General features: G+C 40.4%; 1 protein-coding gene across 2 annotated transcripts; it reads right to left on the minus strand.

Annotated features, from left to right (window-relative positions):
- Positions 1–891: 891 nt before the first annotated feature.
- LOC140560866 (uncharacterized) lies at positions 892–21,609 on the minus strand. 2 transcript variants are annotated; one of them, XM_072685487.1, is made up of 4 exons: positions 21,456–21,608; positions 17,662–17,761; positions 10,826–11,016; positions 892–1,067 (listed from the first exon to the last, which is right to left on the minus strand). In XM_072685487.1, exons 1-4 carry the CDS (start codon positions 21,514–21,516, stop codon positions 1,000–1,002), a joined length of 420 nt encoding a protein of 139 aa, XP_072541588.1. In that variant the 5' UTR covers positions 21,517–21,608; the 3' UTR covers positions 892–999. The 2 variants fall into 2 exon arrangements, with proteins under 2 accessions (XP_072541588.1, XP_072541589.1); XM_072685488.1 differs by lacking the exon at positions 892–1,067 and adding an exon at positions 1,074–10,358 and having other exon boundaries at positions 21,456–21,609.
- Positions 21,610–25,367: the final 3,758 nt, after the last annotated feature.

A 25,367-nucleotide genomic window follows, 5' to 3' on the forward strand; every position in this document is an offset into this window, starting at 1 on the left:
AACATATATTTCTTTCCAGTTTTCCGTGGGTTTGCTCCAGTACTAAGGCACTTGAGCAGACACTTAGTCTGAGTCATGAGTGCGTAGTGAAGTGAAACTAAATGTGCCAACACATCAAGTGCGACCAAACACTTGAGGGACCAACACTCAAGAAGTTGGAGATTGTTTCTATGTCCATTATGCATTCCAGTATTTTGTTTTTTTTTATAAAAAAAAACCTGAGCTTATTCAGTTTGAATCAATATCATAGACTCTGGGTGAGTGACTATTAACCCTTTCCCAAATAAGTTCTGGCTCGCAAAGAATGAGTTGCTGTAGATCCTGAATTTTAGGGATGCGCTGTGTGTTGTGGGAAGACACAAGACACATCAGTGGAGGGATTTGCTGAATCAAAGTTGAATTAATGCTGATTGTTGTGTGGTGGGACCGTACTTGTAAAAGGATTAGGAGCTGAAAGCAGACCATTCTCTCAGAAAACACATCACAGAAACAACCAACAGCATTTGATAAATAAATTAATAAACACATTATACTGGGGGCTCTAAGTAGCTCACCAGTCTAATGCACTACCACTATGGGCCTGGGCAACTGACAATGAATCCTGAGCCATGCCGCTTTGCCATTAGTGGCCGGAGTCTAAGAAAGCAGGGTTGGGAAGATGAAGCACTCTCCCCTCATCACTCTTAAGTGATGTTGGCTGGCACTGTATCTGTTTGCTGGTGCAGTGGAGCTGTGGACCTGTTGCTTTCCTTCTAAGCTTGTCGGCTTCCCGTCCATGCTGCATCAGTCCTTACCTTCCTTCAGTGTCTGGAGCATTGCTAGTGCTAGAGGGAGTTATGAAGGGGTGAGTTAATTGGCAGGACCACATTTGATAAGTTCTTTTTTAATAAACACATCATACACAACATTATTTGATACTGCAAGATATCAATTAGGATTTAGCATTAGCATTTTGGATGCAAACTGTTATTAAGTCTATTTGTCTGTGTTCATATTGTCCTAAAACGTCTGACCGAGTCTTCTGGAGAAAGTCCCTTTGAAACGCCCTCCTCTCTGCAGTTGTGGAGCTGTGGTAGAAAAACATATTTATGTAATACCCAGCAGAATGTCATTGGGTTGAGTAACATGAACACAAAGAACACGAACAAAGCACAGAAAAGGAGAGAGTGCCAGTGGGGAAGCATTCCTCAAAAACTAGATAAATAAATCTGCAAATCTGTGGCTCTGTAGGACGTCTGTACAAGTCTACAAACAGTGACTGTATTTCTACATTGTGCTTCCATTCCCATGCCCCCTTCCTGCATTCCCAGTTTTTTGTCCAGTAAGTGGAAATTTACCCACAGTAAAAGTGGAGCTCATCAAAGATCCGCTCAGCAAAGATAACTCAGCTACTCCATGTAATATTCAGAAAGATATCCGTCAAGTCAAATCTGCCCAAGACTTACACCATCATATACTCTCTCAAAATACAAGACACAGATACAAACAGCACATAACAGATCTCCAGTCACAGTGTTTTTTAATACAGGGGGACCGTTGTTCCAAAGCCAGCACAGGGATTAGAGGGGGCTGCAGAGGAAATGCATTCTAGACAGCAAGGCTGAGAAAAAAAATTGTCTCTAGAAGAATGTGTATTCTACTGAATACGTTTTATACAGTCTTCAGTTATTTCATATTCTACAAGAACCCATAGTCAAAACACAGCAGCGAGTCTCCCTCACAGATGCTATTGAAATAAGCAAGTCCACTGTATCAGAATGGCCTTGCGTTTCGCTAAGAAGGTTGAGATAGGGAGGGAAGAGAACGCTGTGATTTACAGTTTTCGAGCAGAACAGTTTCCTCATTTGGCAACAGAGTTATTCCATAGTTCATGTGCACAGGAGGCTTATTCCAACGTATTTATATTCAGGTATGTGCTCAAATTCATGCTATCTGTATATATAAATGATCACTATATGCATTTTCATACATTACATCATTTTGCATCTGGAAATCGTGTTACAAGACGTCAACATTTCTGCAGGCACTGATGAAACATCTGTAAATCGTCGCTGTCCAATGAAAAACATGCAAACTCCAAAACAGCAACTTTACAGGAGGAGGAAAAACCTTTCAATGCATGTCAGTGTAAAAAGATTTTAAAGTATAATTATATAATAATACATTAATATGTAAATTTGGAGCATTTCTGTTGGTCCATCCATCCACAATTATTTACACAGGGTATGGGGCAGCTACAGGGTTCAAATGATGGAGAAAAGTAAAAAAAAAAAAAAAATGGACAAAAATGTAGATGCATATTTTTAATTGGACAGCAGCAAAATATTCATGAGCCATTACAGATTAGTGATTTCCTGACTGGTGTTACTGAAGGGCTGTTGGAACTGCTAAATATTAATATGAGCAGAGGCTGAATATTAAACACTTGAATACAAGGGAAGCAAAGTGAGCAAGCATGCAAGGGGTGTGAGCTGTTGACCTACTTGTCTCAAGCCCACTTCTCTTGTCATTAGGTCAAAGCAGCCCATTAATGAAACCTCAAAGCAAAGCTCTGGGTTCAGACAAAAATGTCAAACACCTACATACACAAGGCCAGAAGAGGACTGAAATTACTGTAGGCGGGCACAACATAGAAGAACTCTTTGAAGTCCTAAAAGAAGAGGTGGGAGTGCAGAGACCAGTAATAGTAATGTTGTGATTAGCCTTTCTCCGGAGAAGGACTTTGTTTGAAAAGGAGACTCGAGAACACTGTCTTTCAGTTGTAACAATGAAACATTTTATTCCAATCAAAAGTACAGTGTGGAGAGAGTCTGCCAATTCTGGGTGCCTCTCTTCTCTTCCCTCTCTCTCTTAATACCTTATGCTTTATACCCCACTATACGTCATATGTTGTTGGACCGTTCCGATATGCAGGATGTCTGCTTTTCATCCATAAGTAATATTTATTGGCCCCCACCATTACTTACGTCGCCTATGTCCAGAAGACACAGCTGGACCGCTTAACATCTCAGTTACATACACCCAAAAGTATGTCCAATCTACACAACATCATATGGTCATTCAGTTCATGTACAGTTTCCCACGGTCTGGGAACGGATTCCACTCTCCTTTTCAAGTCTACCCCATGGGCCTCTGCCACATGAGAAGCGAGGAGGGCCTGAATACAGAGCCACAGAGCTGAACTTTAACACCAGCAGTCTCACCCCAGCAGTTTCAGGCCAGTGGCATTCATCACATGTGCATTTGGACAGCGCAGTTGTGCTGGGAAGTATACTGTGTATGACGCCATGCATATTGCCATTCGGGAAGGGATGTCTTTATTATTTCAATTAAATATTTATGTTTACTTTTTGTTTAAAGCACTTTTCTTCTTCCACATGTTTAAGTGTCTACATAAAGCCCATATGTTTTAATGCCTACTTTCAACACTTCATTCAAGGAAGACTGAGCAATTTGTTGTGCTAATAATTATTTTAATTAAGGTATTAAGTTCTTAGACCTACTACAGCACATTTTGGGGTGTCTACACAACCCATTAGCCCATCCAGGCCACATAAGCTAAAGTATGTGTAATATTCACCCTGTGAATGTCTATATGCATTCATAAATGAAAGTTTGTTTTAGCCTAAAGCTTAAAATGATGCTCAGTTTTAGTCTGTTCTATGTGAAGGTTTAATCCTGCACATATAATATCAGTGTAAACATAAATCCCATGCATTAGTAAAGCCACGAATTAACTTTAGGGTTAAATGAACCGAAACAAGTGTCCGCTTTCCATTGCAACCCATATTCCAAACAGCTCTGGAGAGTCAAACAGAGTCTGGAAGTGATGAGTTGCTTTCCAATATCGGCAACACTATCTTCTCCCAGAGTGGCCGTTGTGTTTTACCGGTTTGCTAGCTTTGACAAGAGCTTTCTCTACTATGTAACCAATATACTAGTATCCAGTATGTAACTTCTCATTATTTACTATTTAGATAAAATGGCCCAATAGTTTTGAAACCTCATGCTTTTCTTTCCAGATATGTGTTAAAATCTGTGTCTCCATGGTTTAATTGATGGTCAACACCCAGCTAACATGTCTATGTAGAGTCTGTATAGCCAGCCCAACTAGAAATGAGAAAGTTTTGTCTTCTGGTTCCACGTTCACTCCACATATGGATGCCCACCAGCGTCAGTGATGGGACCATGGGCCCCTTCTGAGTTGTATATGGTATACGGGGCCTAGATGGGACCCATGTAAAATTAAGGTGAACTGTAATGGTGGGGCCCATTTGGGAAGCCCAACTGGGTCCCAGTAATAACCTACTCAGAGCCTATGCCCAACTGGAACCCACTTAACCCATTTTCCACCCATGTGAGCCTCACATGAGCATGTTGGCTGGGCAGTGTTACTCCAGTACTATTATTATAATTACAAAATTTTAACACTATAATATTAAAAAGTAATTATATTCATATATAAAAGTAATTCTAAGATACCACATGCTTGCAAGCTCAAACAGGCCCACATGGTTACGGATGTCAACTATGTAACCCATCAGTAAAGAGAGAGAGCGAGAGAGAGAAAGAGAGAGAGAGAAAGAGAGAGAGAGAGAGAGAGAGAGAGAGAGAGAGAGAGAGAGAGAGAGAGAGAGAGGGAGAAAGAGAAGGGGTGGAGGTGGCGGAAGCGTGTGTTGGTCACAATGATTAGGTCCTCACATGAATCTGAAGGTGTTAAGCTGTACTTGCATTGTGTATTTGCTAATGAACCTCTGCGTATCTCTGTAGCCCTTCAATCACAATGGATAAACGTTTAGTGAAGATCCTGGTCCTTGTGGTTCTTGGTCTCTTGTCAAATGTAGTTGCACAAGGTAAGGTAACTTCTGTCCAATTAGCAAGCGCTGTGTTTGAGGCATAATGCCACTATGCAAACTGATGTAAACGAAAACAGCCATTATTTAATGCAGATTGATGGGTTTTACTGTGATGTTACTGAAAGATAGTTTCTAGGAGAAGCACACTGATGTGAATGGGTCATGTGCCAGGACTGAGTTTGTACGATATAGAAGGATTTGCATGTACAGGTTCAGTAAAACCACACCTTACAAAAAAAAACCACCTCACAGAAATCAGCAATCATCTGATTTTTAGTTCATTTTCAGTCCTCCATTGATTCATCACCAAACGCAAAACACCATAAACACGTCTATGACTTCCTAAAGAGTAAGTCTAAGTGTTTCTCTGTTTCCTGTAGGCTCTGAAGGTGGATGTGCTCCTGAAGTCAGAGCTCGGAAGACAATTTTAAGAGTCTTCAGGAACAGCCCTGTTACAATCTCCTGCCCTGTGAGATACTGTGAGGAGATACCATCTGTGAAGTGGTTCAGATATGATGATAAAGATAAGGGGACACCCGTCAATGAAACAGGTCAAATAACAGTTACTCAGGAGCGGTCGACTGCACACGAGAAGGAAATCATCTCATATTTGATCTTCAGGAGCATATCCAGCAGTGATGAAGGACTGTATAGATGTGTAGCTTCAGTGCCTGGTTTTATATTAGAGAGCCACAACATTAACATCTCTGTTTCAGGTGAGAAATGAAGTCGACAGTGTTCTGCTTCTTATGACAGTGTTTAATTTAGTAGAAAGTTTGGCTGAGATTAGTGACAGTGATAAAAGTAAATGCTGATCTAAAGTTTTAATCATTTCCCACAGATACTGTCCTGGAGTCTGACAATGGAAGTAAGAGCACCAGCTTTGATTTTATCCTTTATGTTTTATAAAATAAAAGCACCCGTATAAACCAATAACAGGTTTACAATAAAAGTAAACAAATGCAAAGGAAAGCAAATAAAAGTTTGAAAGTAATCTATATCTGTCAAACAGCAAATCCTGCATTAAAAAAGAATTAATGAATTGCAGCACTGTAGATGAAGATAGTAGATGAAGAAGTAGATGAAGTGGTTTTAATGTTATGGCTGGTCAGTGTAAGAGTAATCATTGGCTATTCATTTTAATTCATTGTTCGCAATTAAGAGTTGGAAGTCTTCTACATCAGCTTTGGTTATGGTATATTTCAGTTATTTGATTTTTTAGAGTGTGTATAGAATGTACATTATATGGACAAAAGTATTGGGACACCTGCTCATTAATTTCTTTTAAAACATGTATCCTGCTTTTGTTGGATTAACTACCTGTACTGTCCAGGAAAGACTTTCTAATAGATTTTGGATCTTTGCTGTGAGGATTTGATTGCATTCAGTTGCGACAAGAGCCTTAGTGTGATCAAGTGTGATCAATATGTTGTATAATTTCCCACCCCACCTCATCCTCCCTCAACTTCCTAGATTACTCAATGCTGGGGGGGGGGGGGGGTGGATTGTAGCTTTATACCCCTCTTTCAGGGAGTCCTATTCTATTTACAGTACTTCTCTGCAGAGACTAGACAAGCTGTGTGTGCGTTTGCACATCTGTGTCAGCAATGGGTGCAACCTAGCCGAATGTGTTCATTAGAAGGGGTGTCCACAAACATTTAGACATAGGCCTTTCTTCTCCTGTAAAGTTACCAGGTTTTGGTTTGCCGATGCTTTTACTCATGTAGCCCTTCTGTATTCTCTCCATTCACTCATGTCAAACCTTTTACACCTGCATTACTCTTCCCTTGACCAGCTTTCACCCCTCTCACTGTGAGTAACTCGGGTGCTGGGTGGATGCCCTACGTTATAATCTGCTCTGGTGTCCTTGGCCTGGCAATGATCATGATGTTAATCATTTTGCTGTTGGTACAGGAAAATACATGTAAGTGAAATAATGCATTTTTCAGTTGTTTTGGTATTTAAAGCAGTTGAGTTTTTGTACAAGCAGTTCATCAAAGTTCACTCTTTAAAATATAGGTGCTTCATTGGTTCGAAATTCCATAAAGAAGCATGTTTATAATAGAGATGTCTTTAGACCTTTAAAAGATTCCTCACACCCCACACCCATCTCTATCACGAACATGGTTCTTTATGAATCCAAAAGAAACAAAGACATTCCCCATGTGTGTTGAATACAGACTGAATTTGGCCTCCGCCTTTCCCCCATCCATGCAGCGAACACACACATACCCTAGTAGGCACACATGCCCAGAGCAGTGGGCCTCCATCACTGCAGCGAGCAGCGAGGGCCGTGCTTAAGAGCCCAACAGTGGCAGCAATGGCAGTTAGCGAACATACACTGTTAAACTGTGAAGGAACATCTTAAGGTGCTTTGAAGAACCTTCAAGGAACCTTTTTCTTCTAAACTCCTTTTCTTGAAGGATCCTCAAAGATCCATAAGAGGTTCCTCCACAGTTTCAAATTGAAGAACTTGCAAAAGCTCCTCAAGGATTTTCTACTTTTACCCTATATTATACTTGTACTTCTACCCTGTCATCAATATCCCAGTGCCCAGTGATTACTGCCCCCCATCCCATAAAAGAACCAGTTGAAGCATCTTTATTTTTTAAAATGAGAGAAGATTTTAGCACCGAAACTCAAAACCATTGTTATAAATGCCATTTCTTTATAAATGCCTCTCATGATTTAGGTTCAAGAAAATCCATCAAGCACACAGCTCAGGTAAGTAAACAAAGGTCGAAGGACACTTGAATGGTCCATTGTAGATACCTCATAGATGCTCACCTGACCTTCAACTACAATGCAACTGAATTCCTATTAAATTAATCTGAGCTGTGTATATATATATATATATATATATGTTATATATATATATATATATATATATATATATATATATATAACAAATCACAAATATATACAAAAAAAATACTTATATAGAACTTATATTGAACAATTTACACACACTATACATGCACTATACTATACACACTTAATACAAACTGTTTAAAATGTACAGCTTTAATATATAATCTGTGACCTGCTTACACTAATAGTAACATGTAGACACTGGTGTAAGTGGGAAGGGTCTTTGGTGGGTGCAGTGTGACTGAGCAGATGTCACAGTGTGTTCGTATGAGGTGGAGGTGCGATGTGATATCTTGTGTGATGAGACCGGTGAGATAGCTTTGTGATGGACTGGACTGATTAAAGGTTTAGGTTATGGGTTAGGGTTAAGATTTAGGGTTAAGGGGAAGGTTGAGGTTGGAGTTACATTTACATTACAGCATTTAGCAGACGCTCTTATCCAGAGCGACTTACAAAAAAGCTTCACTGTTTACTCAAGAAAAACCTCAGCTAGTTTAAATAGACTAAAAATTCAAAGATACCTTTAATTTTAGACACTACTAAACACAAGTCAATATGGAGACCATAAAACTCTACTATTCGCCCAAGTACTCTCTGAAGAGGTGAGTTGGTCTGCATTTGAAGACAGCGAGCGTTGGACTTCAGCGTTGCAGGACAGAAAAAAGCTGGGTTAGGATTTAGGGTTGATTGAAAGGTAAGGATTAGGGTTAGGATTTAAATTTGATTCAAGGGTACGGGTTGGGGTCAGGATTTAGGGTTGATTCAAGGGATAAGGGTAGGGTTAAGGTAAGGGTTAGAATTACATTCAACAGACAAACCATTTACAGTCAACCTAGAGTTTGGTTGGATTTAATAAAGATTCAGCTGAATGTTAGTTGATGGTCAGGTGAGCATCTATGAGGCATCTACAATGGATCATCCAAGTAAAGTGAGACCTAAACTAGAAACACCTTTTCTTCTATGCTATTCTATGCTTCTGAACTATAACAGCTACCCATTGGACAACCTTATAAGCTTGTTCTCTTTTACAGTACACCATGGCAGTCTTCACTCTGGTTACATCCATTTCAGAGCATGATGAAGAGGCTTAAGCCTTTGTGCTTAAGCCATTGTAATGTCTAAAATGTAAACTTATAATAACCAATAATGAAGAAAACCATGAGGAACCAAACAATGCATGTTTTTTCTTTTTAACTCCATTAAAATCTTCTAATTTGGCATCTCTTATTTTCTATTTTATTTGCTATTGGTATAATTAAACAGAAATGGAAACTGATCTTGATGAGAACAGAAAGCAGTGTCTAAACTAATGTTTTGTGGTCATTACTCAACTGCTGTGAATAACATCCTGTAGATACCCTGAGGAGCAGGATGTGGCATTGCTTGCGGTGCAAAAAAATCTGCATAGTGCAAACATGTGAGCAATAGCTTATGAACATCAATGTGCATATTCACAAATCAGATTTAAAGACCTGATTCTGGCTTACCAAGCCAAAAATACACCTAAGAACAATGACCAAAACCTAATATTTACCAGGACCCCTTCCACCTTCAGACACCTGCTTGGGTTGACCCACAATCATTCAAATTGTATTAGGGACTAGCATCTAGACTTTTCTCTGTGCTGACACCAAGATGGTGGTATGAGCCTCCTCAGCAGAGTTGCTGAAGACCATCTCTTAAGAGAAGTTGTGGCATGTGGGTGCCCTACTTAAAGAGTCAGGCACAGTGTAGTATATGCATATAGTGGTTGGGTATTGTGCAGCTTTTGTATTTTGGTTTCCATATAGACATTTGTATTTGGTAGTATCTAAGCTTAGAGGTCTCTTTAGACTAATCTGTTCACACTAGATAGGGATATTTTTTTAATCAAATAGCAAAGTACTTCTGGATAAGAGCTTCTGCTCAACACAATGAATGTAAATGTAGAAGAAATTGCTTAATAGTCGTCTTACTGGTTTAAAATTTCCCCCCAAATAATAAGAAGCTGAGCTTTGTAACCTCTGCGGGCCAGGAGCATAAGCCTAGAATTTCCAGTGTAGTCATTGGCAAACGTTTGGGTCAAGACTAGGCTTCGATACACAATTTTAAATTTGAACAAGTTGTGAAGGCCACAGCTTTATGTATAAATACACAAAACGAAATCCATCATCCATGTATGCATACTGTGGTATGTCCCTAGAGAAGGGGCTTGACCACTGTGACCCTGTCTGGTAGTCAGCCAAACACAGTGACAAGACAGGCTGGTGACCTTTATTTTTCACCCACTGGTCACCAAACACCAACTGAACTATAGGCCCTGTGAGGCTTATAAGAGGACTACAAGCTGAAGTATTTAATAGACCTGGTAGGCTTTGACCCTTATGCTCTCAACTCTTTTGGCCCCCAACCTTACACCCTGCGCAGGGGCCCGTCGTAATGCTCATTGCTATTCTACATCACCAACAGTCTATTTTTTACGACAACTCATTTGTGTAGGTCATCTTGTCCCTGGTAGTAAAAGGCCTGCATTGACTGGCAAAGGGTCCATGACTACATGACTAGGCTAATTTCTGTCCAGTCCTGGAGATCAGCACTGAGGAGACTGGGAGAATCCATGAGGGAGCTTCAGCAGAGTCCACAGCCCTAAAACTGCAGAAAAAGTTGCAAAAACAAATCAGGTCTTAAGAATGATCCTAACTGATGCTTAATTTAAGCGAATTAGTGTAACGCTAGGCATATTAATAAAATTACAAAACTGGAAGCCGAGTGTTTCAGCAGTCTAATTCACAACCATTATGGCCATTATGGTGCTACGTGTGAGAATCCAGGCATCTGTTAGCTGGTAAAGTGACCTGGAATTTCCTCAGAGCGCGTCAGCTCTTATGACATGACTTATTACACACATATGCTTAATATTCGCTAATATATATTAATATAAACTGGTTGAGCTAGCTCACATTGTAGAAGTGAGTAACAGAAGCATGAATCTGGCAGCAGGTCATGACCATTTAAGGAATTAAGAAGGTGGAAATAGTTGATGAGCACAAACAGGAAGGTACCCCTCATCTAAGCCATCTAGAATGAGCTTTAATCTACAGGACAAAGCTCCACTTTACCTTTTTTTAAAATCCAGCTACAGAAGCACTCTTCCCTTTTCTGGATGTAGGTGTAGAATGAAGCAGAGTTTACGCCCTTCTGGTTGATGGCCACACAGATGTATGTTCCACTAATGTCATAAGTCCACTTTAGGAAGTGCAGTGTGTCTCCTTCTGCCATAACCCCTTCAGGAAGACCTTTCTGGTCCTGCCTACACAGAAAGACAGACAGAAACAAGATGCATCAGAAGATGTGAGAGTGTATGTGTGGGATGCTTGTCAAATCCATGGCATTGACTACGTGTCCAAATATTTGTGACTTTAGACATTAGAAAGTATTTTTTATACATTTAAAAAAATCACTATGATGTCCTTAATGAAAACGGGAAAGATGAAACCTCCAAGGGGGTCAACAATTTTATAGACAATGTAATATAAAAGAACTTAAACACAATAATACATTTGTAAAATTTCTAAATATCCAACATCCAACATTAACCATGTCATGGTTGTGAAGCTTGGAGGTGGACGTGGACGTAAATGCAAATAACATTTATTAGAACTAAAACAAAAAGAAAACATCAGACAATAAATAAAAGAAACAGCCTGAGTACAAACAGGCCGCACTAACACGCACCATGAGCTGACCTGCGACACAAGGACACAAGGAGAAAGATCTGAGAAAGACAACGAGCGGACAAGAGTACAAAGACGGCAAGGGTAGGCTAGGGCTAGGGTGGAAACAAAAACACAAGAGTGGACAAGAACACAAACAAAACACAGCTGTGTGATAAAGAGGACATGGGAAAACAGCAGAAAACACAGCAGAAAGTAGGAGGAAATTGGGGTATCAGGAAAAAAAACCCACACAAACACGAGGAGAACACACAAAAGATTCCTCACATATGGAGACCGGAGCAAGGATCATTAAGCGGAAACGGGTGGGGGGCCCCCTGTGACTACTGCGGATCTCACGTCGCTGCCTCCACCCTTATTGAAAGCATTCTTTACTTAACATGAAATCCCCTGGTCCCCGCTACAAGATCTTACAAAATCCTAACCTAACCTGAAAGCATGAAGGACCCCACACATAACGACATTTTTCATTTACATTTACATTTACATTTAAGGCATTTAGCAGACACTCTTATCCAGAGCGACTTACAAAGTGCTTTGCTATTTACTCAAGAAAAACCTTGGCTAGTTAGAATAGACTAATGGTTCAAAGATACCTCTAAGCTTTAGACATTACTAAACACAAGACAATAAGGTGACCATAGTACTCTGCTATTCGTAGGAGGGTCTTCAGTCTGCGTTTGAAGACAGCGAGCGACTCGGCCGTTCGGACACCCAGGGGAAGCTCATTCCACCACTTTGTTGCAGGAAAGAAAAAAGCCTGGACGCTTGTCTTCCGCGGTTTTTGAGGGATGGTGGGTCGAGCCGAGCCGTACTTGAAGCTGGAAGGGCTCTTGGTGCGGATCGGCTTTTGACCATTGCCATCAAATATGGAGGGGCTGGTCCGTTACTGGTAATTCTCTGTGTGTCGCCACACTCACAAATCAGTATTGGTCTGATCGAATCCTGCAATAATGTGGGATGCTTCACTGTCTGACAATGAGCAGTTTGAGAGCTATTTCTGACAGGACATCCAACAGTTCAGTCAACCAGTCCTTATCAAGTCTTTTTGTCTTTGTTGAATAGACTATAATTAGTTTTAGATTTGAGATTTGCTGTTTAATAAGCCATCAAGAGAATCACGGGGAGCTGCAGTGCTCTTAACAGCAAAGACTGATTTTCTTACCAACAAAACATTCAAAAAATGTTTTTTTTGGCATCTACATCTAAACAGACAGAAGAGTGTAGGAGCAAAACATGCATAAACAAATAAGAGGAGGTATATGAATATATATGTATGTATATATGTAGAAATATGGTAAATACACTATATGGACAAAAGTATTGGGACACATACACATTATACCTACATAAGCTTTTATGGTATCTCATTCTAAACCCATTGGCATTAATATGGAGTTGATCCCCCTTTGCAGCTCTAACAACAGGTCTGGAGCGCTGCAGTTATTGAGTCAGCAGAGCGTTGGAGACTTTTTTGCACTATGCTCAGCTCAACACTCGGCCCTGACCCTGCTCTGGAACTTTACATGGTCTGAAAGACACTCGGTGGCTGAGTTGCTCTATGTGGTTCCTAAAAGCTTCCACTGTTCAATAATAATACCACTCACAGCTGATAGGGGAAGATCTATGGAAGAAATTTCACCAGCTGACTTGTTGTTGTTGTTGCAGCTATGGCTCCTACTACATACAGAACCACACTGGAGTTCAGTGAGCTCTTCAGAAACACCCATTCTTTCACTAATGTGTGGAAAGACAGGCTAGGTGCTTGGTTTTTTAACCTTGTGGCAATGGGACTGAATAAAACACCTGAATTCAATGATTAAGAGGTGTGTATCTTTTGTCCATATAGTGTATAGCAAGATATACACATGTGGACAAAATTGTTGGTACCTCTCAGTTAATGATAGAAAAACCCAAAATGGTCCCCTCCTCATGAGAAAAACTGCTCCAGTTGTCTCAGGTTTAAAGGGTATCTATTCCAGACGGCATGTTTCAGCTCCTCCCAAAGAAACTCAATAGGATTTAGATCAGGGCTCATAGAAGACACTACAGAATAGTCCAATGTTTTCCTCTTAGCCATTCTTGGGTGTTTAGGGTCATTATCCTGTTGCCTGTTGTAAAAAGACCCATGACCTGTGACTGAGACCAAGCTTTCTGAGACTGGGCAGCACATTTCTCTCTAGAATCCCTTGATAGTGTTGAGATTTCATTGTACCCTGCACAGATTCAAGACACCCTGTGCCAGATGCAGCAACGCAGCCCCAGAACATAACAAAGCCTCCTCCATGTTTCACAGTAGGGACAGTGTTCTTTTCTTGATATGCTTAATTTTTCCATCTGTGAACATAGAGCTGATGTGTCTTGGCAAAAAGTTCCATTCGTATCATTACCATTCGTATTATCTGTCTCTTTAATTTGTCATCAATTTTCCTCCTACGGCCACATCCAGGGAGGTTGGCTACAGTCCCATGGATCTTAAATGTCTGAATAATATGTGCAACTGTAGTCACAGGAACATCAAGCTGCGTGGAGATGGTCTTATGGTTTTCTTTCATTAACTGAGGTGTACCAACAATTTTGTCCATGTGTGTAGATTATGATAGATAGATAGGTACACAGATAGATAGATAATATGGATTTAATCATCACCCATTTATGAAATGTTAGTTCAGGAGTCGGCCTACGACTCCAAACCATTATTCCTCCCAAAAATCATTGTAGGTGTCATGTTTACAGAGCTTCTCATTACAACCCATCACACACCCTAATCTGTGCACAGCTGGCATGTTTTTACACACCCTTCAGTACTGGGTGTGACTGAAATTGACAAACCCTTTTGTCTAATGTCTGAAAGATGCCAATGAGATCAAAGGATATCATAAACCACACAGCATATGGGATCTTGGGTAATTTGTCTAAATAGTACAAGCTAGGCTGCATATTGTCACTGTCATGCAAAGGCCTTGTATATCCAGAACAACAACTTTACAGGAGAAGGAAAAAACCTTAGCTTTCATTGGGAGTCAATGTAAAAAAAAAGATTCCAGGTAATTTTGGAGCATTTCTATTGGCCCATTCATCATGAAAAATCAAGGCTTTTACTGGACAGGGATGATATATGCATAAATGCAGGGTTGTATTTGAGCTATGAGACTACTGTCAGAGTCCCAGTCTTGAACCCTGGATACAATAAACCAGCAGCAGCTCTCTATTCCAACCTCTTTAATAGCATCTGGGTCAAAATAAAGTGCTAGCATCATGCCATCACACTGTGCTTGATCCTGCATGAAAAAGAACCCTTGAACGTTGTTAATATTTTACTCAAGTAGGACTATATACCACTGAGTAAATCAATAAGGTTAGAGATGGTACTGTATTATGGGTGTGATTCACTTTGTGGTTTACCCAGAGTACAAAGATCAGGACAAATAGAGGCATGTCTTCATTTATAATCAGGGAAGTAGCAGCGCAGAGAGTGTGACACTGTGAGGACGTGTCTGTGAGAGTCTGTACTCAAGCCAAAAGTAATTTTAGTATAAAAAAGCAGGATCGGACATCTGTGAGAGTGAAACTAATGTGAGAACACAACTTTGCCCTTTCTGCTTCCTCTACGAGGAACGTTAGTTTCACACAGTTCCCAAGCACCTATGACATAGTCTGGGTCAGATATGCTGAAAAACAGAAAGACTGACCACATGTTTTGGCAAGATCCTGCCAAAGAGCTGCCAAAGAGCTGATAAAGAAAATAATGGCCTGACATTTATGGAGAAACAGTAAGGACTCCTCACTACAGTTAAAGTTAGCTGTAGATTAAGGTTAGGTTAAGATTAGGTTTAGGTGTAGATTAGTGTGTAGGTTAAGGTTAGGTGTAGATTAAGGTGTAGATTAAGGTTAGGTGTTTATTAAGGTCTAGGTTATGGTATAGGTTAAAGTTAGGGGTAGACTAAGGTGTAGATTAAGATTAGGTGTAGGCTAAGGTATAGATTAAGGTTAGGTGTTGACTAAGGCGTAGATTAAGGTTAGGTGTTGATTAAGGTCTAGGTTAAGGTATAGGTTAAAGTTAGGGGTAGATTAAGGTGTAGTTTAAGGTTAGGTGTAGACTAAGGTGTAGATTAAGGGTAGGTGTTGATTAAGGTGTAGATTAAGGTTAGATGTAGACTAAGGTGTAGATTAATCTTAGGTATAGATTAGGGTGTAGGTTAAGGTATAGGTTAAGGTTAGATGTAGACTAAGGTGTAGATTAAAGTTATGTGTTGACAAAGGTGTAGATTAATTTTAGGTGTAGATTAGGGTGTAGATTAAGGTATAGGTAAAGTTAGATGTGGACTAATGTGTAGATTAAGGTTAGGGGTAGGTTAAGGTATATGGTAAGGTAAGGATGCAGACTAAGGTGTGAGTTAAGGTATATGTTAAGGTTAGATTAGGGTTAGGTGTAGATTAAGGTCTAGTTTAAGATTAGGTGTAGATTAAGGTATATATTAAGATTAGGTTTAGGTGTAGATTAGTGTAATGTGTAGATTAAGATGTAGATTAAGGTAAAATGTAGATTACGGTTAGGTGTAGGTGTGGATTAAGATAAAATGTAGATTAAGGATAGGTTTAGGTTAGGTGTAGGTGTAGATTAAGGTTTAGGTTAATGTAAGGTGTAGATTAAGATAAATTGTAGATTAAGGTATATACACTACTAAAAAAAATAAAGGGAACACACAAATAATCCTGGATCTGAATAAATGAAATATTCTCATTAAATACTTTGTTCTGTACAAAGTTGAGTGTGCTGACAACAAAATCACACAAAGATCATCAATGGAAATCAATTGTATTAACCAATTGAGGCCTGGATTTGGAGTCACACACAAAATGAAAGTGGAAAAACACACTACAGGCTGATCCAACTTTGATGTAATGTCCTTAAAACAAGTCAAAAAGAGGCTCAGTATTGTGTGTGACCTCCACGTGCCTGTATGACCTCCCTACAACGCCTGGGCATGCTCCTGATGAGGATCTCCTCCTAGACCTGGACTAAAGCATCCACCAACTCCTGGACAGTCTGTGGTGCAACGTGACGTTGGTAAATGGAGCGAGACATGATGTCCCAGATGTACTCAATCGGATTCAGGTCTGGGGAACGGGCGGGCCAGTCCATAGCTTCAATGCCTTCATCTTGCAGCAACTGCTGACACAACAACATGAGGTCTAGCATTGTCCTGCATTAGGAGGAACCCAGGGCCAACCGCACCAGCATATGGTCTCACAAGGGGTCTGAGGATCTCATCTCGGTACCTAATGGCAGTCAGGCTACCTCTGGCGAGCACATGTGTGGAGAGCGATCTGCTGCCTGCAACATTCTTACATTTACATTTACTGCATTTAGCAGACGCTCTTATCCAGAGCGACTTACAAGGTTACTCGTATTACAGAGGTGGGCCAATGACTCTTATTGGTGTAGCGCAGCATAGTCACCCAGACCGGGAATCGAACCCTGGTCTCCCACATGGTGTTGTTGTAACGCAATGGTAGGTGGTGGTGTTATCTGTTGCGCCACACCAACCACAATCTTCAGCATGACCGGTTTGGCAGTGGGTCAGTAATGGTGTGGGGTGGCATTTCAGTGGACAGATTTCACAGAAGTTTGATTTACTTGGAGTTATATTGTGTTTTTGAGCAGTGTATTTTGGTTAGGTGTAGGTGTAGATTAAAGTGTAGGTTAATATTAGGAAAATATTAAGGTTAATTGTAGGTGTTGATTAATTAAGGTTAATTAAGGCGTGGGTGTGGGGCTGGGCAAAAACGGACATTCAGGACCTTTAATCTCTAATCGATGTAGTCTTCATTTATTAATTCATATAATTAATTTTATTTTTTTTGTTTAATCTCAGTAGTTTCTGCAGTATGTGTGTTCATGTATTGTCCCTTTAAAACCACACAACTGCATGGGTGGTCATGTGACTCCACCCAGTTCACACTGTGACATGGAAGCAACATGGAGAAGCAAAATGTTTGCACATCTTTGTCAGCAGTGGGTGCAACTTAAGTAGCTGAGTATTTATGTTACGAGCATTTTAATAAATGATCGTTTTGAAACATTCATAATAATTTGAATATAATTTTCACTTTAAGTTCACAAGGACAGTAATTGGGCAACTAAATTATTCATCAGTTTTAAACTTATATTTCATTGCCTTTTTAGTAGCTTAATTTTATTTAAATTTTGTACTTACTTATACCAGGTGTAGTTAGTTACTGCTGCGTCCCCATTGGATATACACCGGTATTCCTCGGTGTAGGTTGGATTCTCAACACAGCAGACTTTGAGGGGGACTGTGTGGAAGAATACAAAAGTACAAATAAGAGCAAATATAAAAGTTAAAGACGACTCGTTTCTTTAATATTCTAAGCAGGAGCAGAGCAACAAGGTCCAAACATTAGGAAGCACTATCACATATATTATCTGTGTCTATATATTTTTTGTTTATCCTTTAAAGGCTTAATACACACTAAGGCGGATTACACTGTTAAAGGTAAAAGATCCTTGAGGAACTTTTGGAGATTCTTCAGTTTGAGACTGTGGAGAAACCTCTTAAGGTGCTTTGATGAACCTTCAAGAGAAGACTTTTAGAAGAAAAAAGGTTCCTTGAAGGTTCCTCCTCAGTTTCAAACTGAAGAACCTCCAAAAGTCTTTTTTTGAGTAAAAAGTAGGCTTTTTAAAGGTTTAAGACCAATTAGCTTTAGCAGTTGCACGTAGGAGGTTTACCCCATTGTAAGTACTTTATGACACAAACAAGCACAAAGCGTCACCCATTAAATCGTGATTACTGTTCAGTGGTTTTTTTAATGCCATTTCAGGGCATTTCCCACTGGTTTCAAGAAGCCTCCTCTGACACATTAAAGATTTGGAGACTTGTCTGGTCTGAAATTAGTTGTAGAAGTTGTGTAAAAAATTATGAAATAATATCTTTTCAGAAGCTGCTTGTTTGTACTCTTGTTGTGATGGTTTCACACACACTACATGGACAAAGGTATGGAGATCAACACCTGATCATTCCTTCTTTCTTTCCAAAATTAAGGGAATTAAAAATTAGTTGGAGTAACAGAAGTTGGAGTAGCGGGAAGGCTTCCTGCTAGATTTTGGAGGAGCATTGTTGTGTGGATGTGACTGCATTCAGCAACAGGAGCTGTAGTAAGGTCAGGATGTTGGATTATCCCCACCCCACCTCATCCCCAACTCATGCCAAAAGTAGTGGATGGAGCACCAACCATCATTCCAGAGCACACAGTCATTTTACTGTTCCACAGCTGGGGCACTTTACAACCCTCTAGCCCATCCCTCTTCTCAGGCATAATGTTTATCTGCTCCAGAGAGTCCTGTTGCATTGGCAGTACTGCTCTACAGGGACTAACCAAGCTGTAAGTGTGTGTGCATTTGCACGTGTCAGCAATAAGTGCAAGTTAAAGTAGCCGAATGCTTTCATTAGAAGTTCAGTTCAGATTATGGGTTTTTGCTGACTCATCTGGCAGGCAGATGTAGCTTACAGTGAGTTTCAGATTACAGAAATGCAGAGACTTGGATAACTAGGCTTTATATTACTCCTGTATGATTGTGCATAAAACATAATATTTAAAATATTACATTTGGAAATTTTCCTACCAGTTTTATGATTTTTAGGGTGATCTGAGGAGTATGAAATTACATATTTCAACAGTCGTTACACAACAGGCTTTATTTCTTAATACAAGAATCATTCAATCCATACAGTCCTTTTCCAATCTACACCAATCAGCCATAACATTAATACCACTTCCAGTGGTGCCCGTTCAGAGGTGTGGATATATTATGCAGCAGAACAGTCATTTCCAATGAGAATTAACAGGAATAAACGGGTTACTATATGAATTAATGGGAATAAACAGGTAACTATGGGAATTAATGGGAAGTAATGGGAATAAAATGGGAATATTCAAAGCCCTTCAGTGTGTAATGTGCCATGTGCCTAGGGTTAAGGAGCAGCTTTGATATTCAACTGTTTTGGTATCAAATCTAATTATTTTAGCCAAGATTATGGTTTTTATTATTTTTCCCAACTATATGTAAGTTTCTTATCTTTTGCTTTGAATATTCCCATTTTAATTCCAGGTAATTCCCATTACTTCCCATTAATTCCCATGGTATGTTTATTTGTATTGTTATGCCTTATGGTACATTGATGAAAGTGCATGATATAATTACTTTAAATTATCCAATATTTCCAATATTAATTCCAATAAATTCTAATAAGTTCTCAACATTTCCATGGAAAATGTACATTTTGAAATATTTCCCCTGGAAAGATACTAGCAATTCACTGGAAATTTACCAGAACTTTTATATCCCTTTGCACAATGTTTGGCTGTTGGTGTTAAGAGTTAAGTGTTTTTGTTTGCAGTGTAAATCTCTGCCAGAGTCTGCATACCTTCCTTGATAGTAGCGGAGAACAGCAGGACACAATCAAAGTTTCCGCAAAATCATTTTCAAGACATTTGACACCATCCTGCACCATCTTGTCTTTTGTAATAGGACACAGTGACTGTTTCCTTAAAGTTACATAGCTCTAAGCAACTGAAAGATACTCATTAGTTTTAGCTGTAAGCTGTGTCCTGTCCTCAGACAGGTTTATTCCTCCGTCATCTGTCCAACATATTCACTTTTAGGGTTCACCTGGACACTTCACCCAGGGTGATCCTTAAGTGAAGTCAAAGGGCTCTTTATCATAACACAAAAATCATTACACCTCAATGATCAACATGACTACCATGACAATTTCACTACTTCACTCCACAACGATTACCAAGAGCTGACATGAGGACACCAGGCTGGATTAGGTCTTATTCACCCAACACATTCACAGGATCTGAGGGATGGGAATATCTTCCTATCCTGAAGGATGGTTCTCAAGATGTTTCTGACCCCAAACATGACTCAGTATGTCCCACAACTCTCCCACAACATTTGGTTGTGACAAAGGGAAGCATTGTAAGCAGTGGGTTAGTCACAGGCTAACATAACTGTAAGCAGATGTGATGCACATAGTCCACAGTGCATAGGTATTCCTATGTCGAGAGAGAGAGAGAGATCGAGGGGCACTCAGAATTGGCAGACTCTCTCCACACTGTTCTTTTGATTGAAATAAAATATTTCATTGTTACAACTAAAGACGGTGGTTACAGACTCTCCTTTTTAAAGAAGAAGGCCATCTCCAGAGGAAGATGAACTGAGATGATACAAGCTCTGCTAACAAACCGCCTAAAGGCATCCACAGGTTTCCACAGAACAGGATTTCCACAGAAGAACACATCCAGCATGTTACGTAACCCCAGCAGAAGTACTCCTGTCCTACAGCAGGCCCCTGTACGTTTTTTGCCGCTCCCCTCAAGCACACTTCAATTTGCAAATCAGCTGCCAGGTTTGGTAGGTCTGTTGGAGCAGGAAAACCAGCTGTACTGGACTTCGGCCCTCACTGTCCACCCCTGCTCTAGAGGAAGATTACAGACCAGCGCGGACAGAACTTCCCCGACCTCAAAGAATGGCATTAAAGCAAATACACTACATGGAGTATAGTATAGTAAAAGTATTGGGACACCTGCTCACCCCTCCACTGCAGTAAGGATTTGTTTGCATTCACCAACAAGAGTGTTAGTAAGGTCAGGATTTTGGATAATCACCACCCATCACCACCCCCAACTCCCTAACTTATCCCAGACGTATTGGATGGAGCACTAACCATAATTTCAGAGGAGACTGTTCTTCCACTGCTCCACAGCTCAATACTAGGGGGCTTTATACCCCTCTAGCCAACGCTAGAGGTTATTTAGAGGGTGCTCTATGTACAGCGCATCTGCCTTCAAGAACAGGGTTAAACAGTTACGCAGCTAAGAAGCTGACTCTCACCCACTCTCACCCACTCTCACCCCGACCACAACAAGTATCTGTTGAAATGACAGTGACAAACTCACGAAACAGGCAGATTCACTCGCTTACCTTCTCCCCAGGTGAACCACAAAGGGCTCAATGCTAAAAGCAAAGAAACTCGGAGCAGCATTTCTGAAGCTCAGCTGTGTGTGTCCATAGGGAGTGCGTACAGCCACAGCGCGTCAGGAGAGAAGCGGGGTGGAGAATAACCCTACCTTCTTTCCCCACCCATACACACCCACCTAGCTCGCAGTCCCATAAGCTCCGCTTTTCACTTCCCTTTCTCTCTCTCTCTCTCTCTCTCTCTCTCTTTATTTCTCTCTCTCTCTCTCTTTATTTCTCTCTCTCTCTCTCTCTCTCTCTCTTTATTTCTCTCTCTCTTTCTCTCTCTCTCTCTCTCTCTCTCTCTCTCTCTTTATTTCTCTCTCTCTCTCTCTCTTTATTTCTCTCTCTCTCTCTCTCTCTCTCTCTCTCTCTCTCTCTCTCTCTCTCTCTCTCTCTCTGTCTCTCTCTCTCTCTCTCTCTCTCTCTCTCTGCCGCTCAGAGAATCTGCGGTCTCATGAACTGCCACCAGTTACCCAAACTAAGGTCCTGTGGCTGTGCGCCTGGGAGAGGTTCACACTGCTGAGTCCAGCTGCATATCTGCAGACCACAAACTGGCCCTCTTCTTAGGAACAGAGAGACAGCAATGTGCTGATTTTTCTGAACTTTCTTATTTTTTTATTATTCTATAAACTATATATTGTATATTTTTAGATTTCTAAAAATTAAATACCATTCTTTATTGCTACTTAATTGTATTAGTGTTATCTTTATTAATAATACATTATAGATTATTATATAAATGTATAAATAAATGAATGGTCTTTATTATTATTGCTCAATGTGCTGGCACGCTCTCTGCTCTTTAGGCAGCCAGGACTGAGTATAGCTGCCAGTCTGCACGTACAGGCTGTGTGTGTTTCAGTGGGTGTGCCCCTCCTGCAAAGGTTTGGCACCTTGTGTGTGAGTGTGTGAAAGAAAGGCTTTCTTTAGTCTGGATTTGACTTTAATTTACTGTGGTAAAGCAGAATTCGGACTGGAGCACCGTGATGTGCTTATTATTCTGTACTGTGTTGTGTTGTCTGTCTGCACTATTACTGTGTTGCACTTGTGTTCTGTATGCACTGTGTCTGTGTTGCACCATGGTCCTGGAGTTTCACTATGTACTCTTTATGTAGTTGAAATGACAATAAAACCCCACTTGACTTGACTTGACTTGACTTGACTTGACTTGAAATTGAGCAGTGATTTGAGTTTCTGAGTGCTGGCATGCATCCAGTTTTAACTGTTCATTTTCATGATGGCGCAACCGGATAGTTTTTGTCTGATGTTAGATTACAATATTATTTTTTACATTTAATAATAAAAATGGAATGAATGGATCTTGGTTTATATTCAGTTGGCTTTATCTGGCGGCTTCTGATTACGTTTTGACTCGCTCTAGAGCTTGACTACTGTCATGGCGTGTACAGCCAGACAAGGAGGGATGAACACTTGCAGAGATGGAATCAAATCAAGAATGTTTATTAACGCAACAGAACACAAACACGGTACTAAGAGTAAACAAGGTGCAGCAACTAAGGGTCAAAACAAAGAACTCAGCGGAATGTGACAAGATGGCGAACACAACAAATCTGGGACTGGGAGGAGCAGGGAGCTGAATGAGAGAATATTGAGGGGGTGAACTAAAGAGGGGACTGAACTGAAAGCTGCAAGCCTCGCTTAGGCAACATGAGCAACAACGACAGATCCACGCTCTATATACAAACAGGGGTAGCACTAAACTAGATCCAGAGCTGCACTCTGTGAACATACAGGGGTAGCTGGAGAGCCAGCCACATGACCAGAAAGCCTGACCTGAGTATGTAGCGACTGTCTCGAGCCTAGGGGTCACCTAGGAGCATGAATAGGAAGCGAACGTAACATGCTTGCCTCTCAAACCAGACTATATCTCTTGACTAATAACAGAACACTAGCTCCAGAGCCGCGCTCTGTGAACACACAGGGGTAGCTGCAGAGCCAGCTGCCTGACTAGAAAATGAGGCAAGCCAACCCTGAGTAAGCAGCAACTGCCTAGAACCGGGGTCGCCTAGGAGCATGAGCAGGAAGATAACGTAACACACTTGCCTCTCAAACCAGACTGTGGTATCACCTGACTAAGAACGGATCACTTGCCAACCTGAACACTCCACCAACGCATGGGGAGTAAAGGAGATCCCTGGAGATCCAAGGATTTAATAAGATTAAATTCACGGCCCAGAGTGGCCGTCGTGAAGCCCCTTGTGAATGCTCCCAGTCCCAGGTGCAACTCATGAACAACAAACAAACCCAACTGAAAAACAGGAAGTACTAATATGGGCCTGTGGGCGGAGGCTTGGGATCGCCCCAGGGAGGGCGCGATGACGAGGGCCTGACACCTACAACACTAATGCCACAGTACATCTGTTGGTGAGACTTTATTAACCTGGTCTGTGGTGTTTTAAATTTAGGTTTATAGAAGAGGAAATGAGGCGAGAAAGTCTGTGAAGTGAAGTGACGATTGGAGAAGTAGCTCCTGTTACATTCCAGGTTAAAATAAAAACCTAAAGCGTTCCAGCAGTCTAATGGCTTTTTGTTTTCTATGCTCTCAGAAAAACAACCAGAAATTCCATGTTACAGGCGAGTAGAGTCAGACCTCCTGTCAGCTGGAACCAGTCTGATCATTCTCTTTTAACTCTTCATTTGCAGAAAGGCGTCTCCGCCTGCAGAACTGTCGCTCACTGGGTGCCAGTTTTTCATTCCATTACTCTTTTATTCCATTACTCTACTACTTTTCGGCAGAAAATCCCAGAAGATCAGCAGTTCAAGAAACACTCTAACTAGCCATTCTGACAACACCAGTCATGCCCCCTCTCAAAATTGCTGAGGTCACATTTGTTCTCCATTCTGATGGTTGATGTGAACATTAGCTGAAGCTGCTGGCCTGTATCTGCATGGTTTTATGTATTGCGCTGCTGTCATACGATTTGCTGATTACATAATATCATGAATGACAGATCTGTGACAGTGTATATTAAACATTTCCTGATTTTGCAGCATCTTTTACAATCCCATCCTCATTCAGCTTGATGGATATGATGTCACTGTGTTTCTCAAGCACAGACAGCAAAAATGATGGGTTCAACCCTCTTAAACCAATAATAGGAGACTGTAGTGCAACTGTAAAGTTCAGCAATCAAAGAGGTCACCATTAACACAGAGATGGTGTTAATAAATTTGACTCAAAGTTAAGCAGTGCACTCTTAGCTTTACACTTACTGTTGGATTAAAGCAATATTATGTCACATTTTCACCAGAAAATAGCATCTTTAAAATCATTGTGATATGAGGTTCTGTATCTCTCAGCTTGTCCAGAAATGCATGTGTAAAGCATGGCCTTTAGTGGTGGCTCAAAGTGTGAATTACACTTCCAGACTATAAAAAATACCAGTTCTCTCATAATACTGCTGTAATAACCCTTTCCTTTTAAATCCACTTGGTCTTGTGCTACTTATCAGCATGTGTCAATAAGCCTGTGTGTGTGCTTGTGCCACTGTTAGCCATTCACTTTTAGAACAGGATGAGGCTCAAGTCCAAGCTAAACAAATCTAAGGGTGTTCATTTGAGCTTAGGCATTAGAGACATTGTTGAATTTAATGCTAGCCTGATTATTCTCTCAACCAATTCCTGAAACATCTTCTTCCTCTTTGGAATAGTTTTAAATAACAAACATGTTTATTATATTTGTTCATTTTAATAATAAAACAAATATCATGGTGTCTTCATAACATACAACCTGCAAAGGAGTGAGTCTTCTCACAGTTCCTTACAAACATTTCCTTATGAGTGGGTGTAGTGGAATTGGTGTTTTAAAAAAACCTTTAAAAACTTTCTGTTTAAGTCCACACTTCATTACTGCAA

Source organism: Salminus brasiliensis, chromosome 8 (genome assembly GCF_030463535.1).
Source record: "Salminus brasiliensis chromosome 8, fSalBra1.hap2, whole genome shotgun sequence".
Classification (NCBI taxonomy): domain Eukaryota; kingdom Metazoa; phylum Chordata; class Actinopteri; order Characiformes; family Bryconidae; genus Salminus; species Salminus brasiliensis.